Below are 2,500 nucleotides of genomic sequence, written 5' to 3'. Positions count from 1 at the left end.
GTGTTTGTGTGTGTAACCCTCAGGTCAGCTGTTCTGGGTAAAGTCCTAAGTGTGGACGTGGACAATAATGATGATGGCGCCCCCTACAGTGTGTGTGTGTAATAACAGCTTGTGCCTGTGTGTGTGTAGTGTGTGTGTGTAATAACAGATGTGTGTGTGTGTGTGTGTGTGTGTTTGTGTGTGTAACCCTCAGGTCGGCTCTTCTGGGTAAGGTCCTGCGTGTGGATGTGGACAATAATGATGACGGCGCCCCCTACAGCATCCCGTCAGACAACCCTTTCATCAACGACAAGGACGCACGCCCTGAGGTGAGACTTACTATAGTAATATTAACTTTATTACTGTTTTGTGATCTAGGGGTCAACACATTCCATGCATTGGTGAGAAATTTAATGTAGAGTTTTTTTTTAAGGCTTTTCAGAATATAACCATATGTGCCACATTTGCATAGATGTTTACAGTCTCTTACAGCCTCTGAGAGGCCTTAGACTCCAGATATTTGTTTGGTCTGTTACGAGTTTATTGATGATAGGATATTGTGAGAGGTGGACAAGAAGTGAATGGAGAGAGAGATGGTGAGGGGTCAGCAATTGGGGTTGCATGGCAGACGAGTGCCCTATCGGTTGTCCATGGAAGGGCCTTTTATTGTCGAATTTTTACTGGATATTCTCTGTATCCACGAATCAAAGGCAGAAGCAAATAAAGCTGTTTTTTATTTCTTTTTAAAAAACAAACAACAACAGGTGTACGCGTACGGTGTGCGTTACATGTGGCGCTGCTTTATTGATCGTGGCAACCCGATCACATCTTACGGATGCGGACGCATGTTCTGCGGAGAAAATCTTTGTTTGGAATGCCAGATTTGTAATATTTTTTTCCGGAGACGATGTGCCTGGTTTCTATAGCATTATCCCTTAGATCAGTGTTTCCCAACCAGGGGTACGTGTACCACTAGGGGTACGCGAGCACACCTCAGGGGGTACGCAGAAAAATGTAATAATGACAAATATATTGAGTGTAGTCACATTGGGATTGAGGAACAGAACATGAATGAGGACGAGGGGGTACTCATCATATGACAAAATTGCTTAGGGGGTACACAGGACAAAAAAGGTTGGGAAACACTGCCTTAGGTACCGTCGGCATTCCAAAAGAAGAGTCTATGCATGTCTAACTTAGTCGCAGGCTTGATGCCTGAGCAGTTCCAAAGAATTAATGGTCAGCCAATCAGAAAAGACAAATCCCTTGGGTTTTTCATTTTTTTCTTTTTTTTAAAACAACAACAGGTGTACGCGTACGGTGTGCGCAACATGTGGCGCTGCTCCATCGACCGTGGCGACCCGATCACGTCTTACGGACGCGGACGCCTGTTCTGTGGAGACGTGGGCCAAAACAAGTTCGAGGAGGTCGACATCATCGTGAAGGGAGGCAACTACGGGTGGAGGGCCAAGGAAGGGTTCTCATGCTACGACAAGAAGCTGTGTCTCAACTCGTCTCTAGGTGAGGAGAGAGAGAGAGAGAGAGAGAGACAGAGAGAGAGAGACAGAGAGAGAGAGAGAGAGACAGAGAGAGAGAGACAGAGAGAGAGAGAGAGTGTGTGTGTGAGGGAATTACGGGTAGAGGGCGTCACTTGGAGGGGAGAGGGGACAGTGTGTGTGTGTGTGTGTGTGTGTGTGTGTGGTGTGCTTGTGTGTGTGTGTGTGTGTGTGTGTGTGTGTGTGTGTGTGTGTGTGTGTGTGTGTGTGTGTGGTGTGCTTGTGTGTGTGTGTGTGTGTGTGTGTGTGTGTGTGTGTGTGTGTGTGGCAACTACGACAAGAAGCTGTGTCTCAACTCATCTCTAGGTGAAGAGGGGGAGAGAGAGAGAGAGAGAGAGAGAGAGAGAGAGAGAGAGAGCTGAGAGAGAGAGAGAGAGAGAGAGAGAGAGAGAGAGAGAGAGAGAGAGAGAGAGAGTGTGTGAGGGAATTACAGGTGGAGGGCATCACTTGGTGGGGAGAGGGGACTGTGTGTGTGTGTGTGTGTGTGTGTGTATGTGTGTGTTTGTGTGTGTGTGTTTGTGTGTGCGCGAGGGCAACATGGCATCATGTTTGACATCCCTGGTGTACTAGTATATTAGTGTTGACCCTTATCTCTGTTTTCTCCTTAGACAACAACACCCTGCCTATATTTGACTAAGATGGGCAAGTCCGTGACAGGGAGCTATGTGTATAATAAAATTAAACTATATTTTCTTTGATCTCTCCTCAGATGACATCCTGCCTATATTTGACTACCCCCATAAGATGGGCAAGTCAGTGACGGGGGGCTATGTGTATCGCGGTTGCCAGATGCCTAATCTAAACGGCCGATACCTCTTTGGGGATTTCATGAGCGGGTCAGTGTTTATTTGTACTTTTGCGTTTTACACTCTTGAAATTCAAGTGTTAAGAAATCCTGCACACCATCCATTCCACAAAACAAACTTAAATACAATGCTTCAGTCAAAAACATTTTATAAAGTTTG

At 46.1% G+C, this 2,500-nt stretch overlaps 1 protein-coding gene across 1 annotated transcript in view; it reads left to right on the top strand.

Annotated features, from left to right (window-relative positions):
* The window catches only part of si:ch211-136a13.1 (HHIP-like protein 1), a 50,353-nt gene that overhangs the window by 46,930 nt on the left and 923 nt on the right, over nt 1-2,500 (top strand). Inside the window, exons 9-11 of the mRNA XM_063204707.1 lie at nt 194-308; nt 1,287-1,500; nt 2,245-2,371. Coding sequence (XP_063060777.1) covers nt 194-308; nt 1,287-1,500; nt 2,245-2,371 — 456 coding nt within the window. The remainder of the gene's footprint in view (nt 1-193; nt 309-1,286; nt 1,501-2,244; nt 2,372-2,500) is intronic.

The sequence above is a fragment of the Engraulis encrasicolus genome, chromosome 8 (genome assembly GCF_034702125.1).
Source record: "Engraulis encrasicolus isolate BLACKSEA-1 chromosome 8, IST_EnEncr_1.0, whole genome shotgun sequence".
NCBI classification, from domain to species: Eukaryota; Metazoa; Chordata; class Actinopteri; order Clupeiformes; family Engraulidae; genus Engraulis; species Engraulis encrasicolus.
This window is presented reverse-complemented; position numbering and strand designations above follow the sequence as displayed.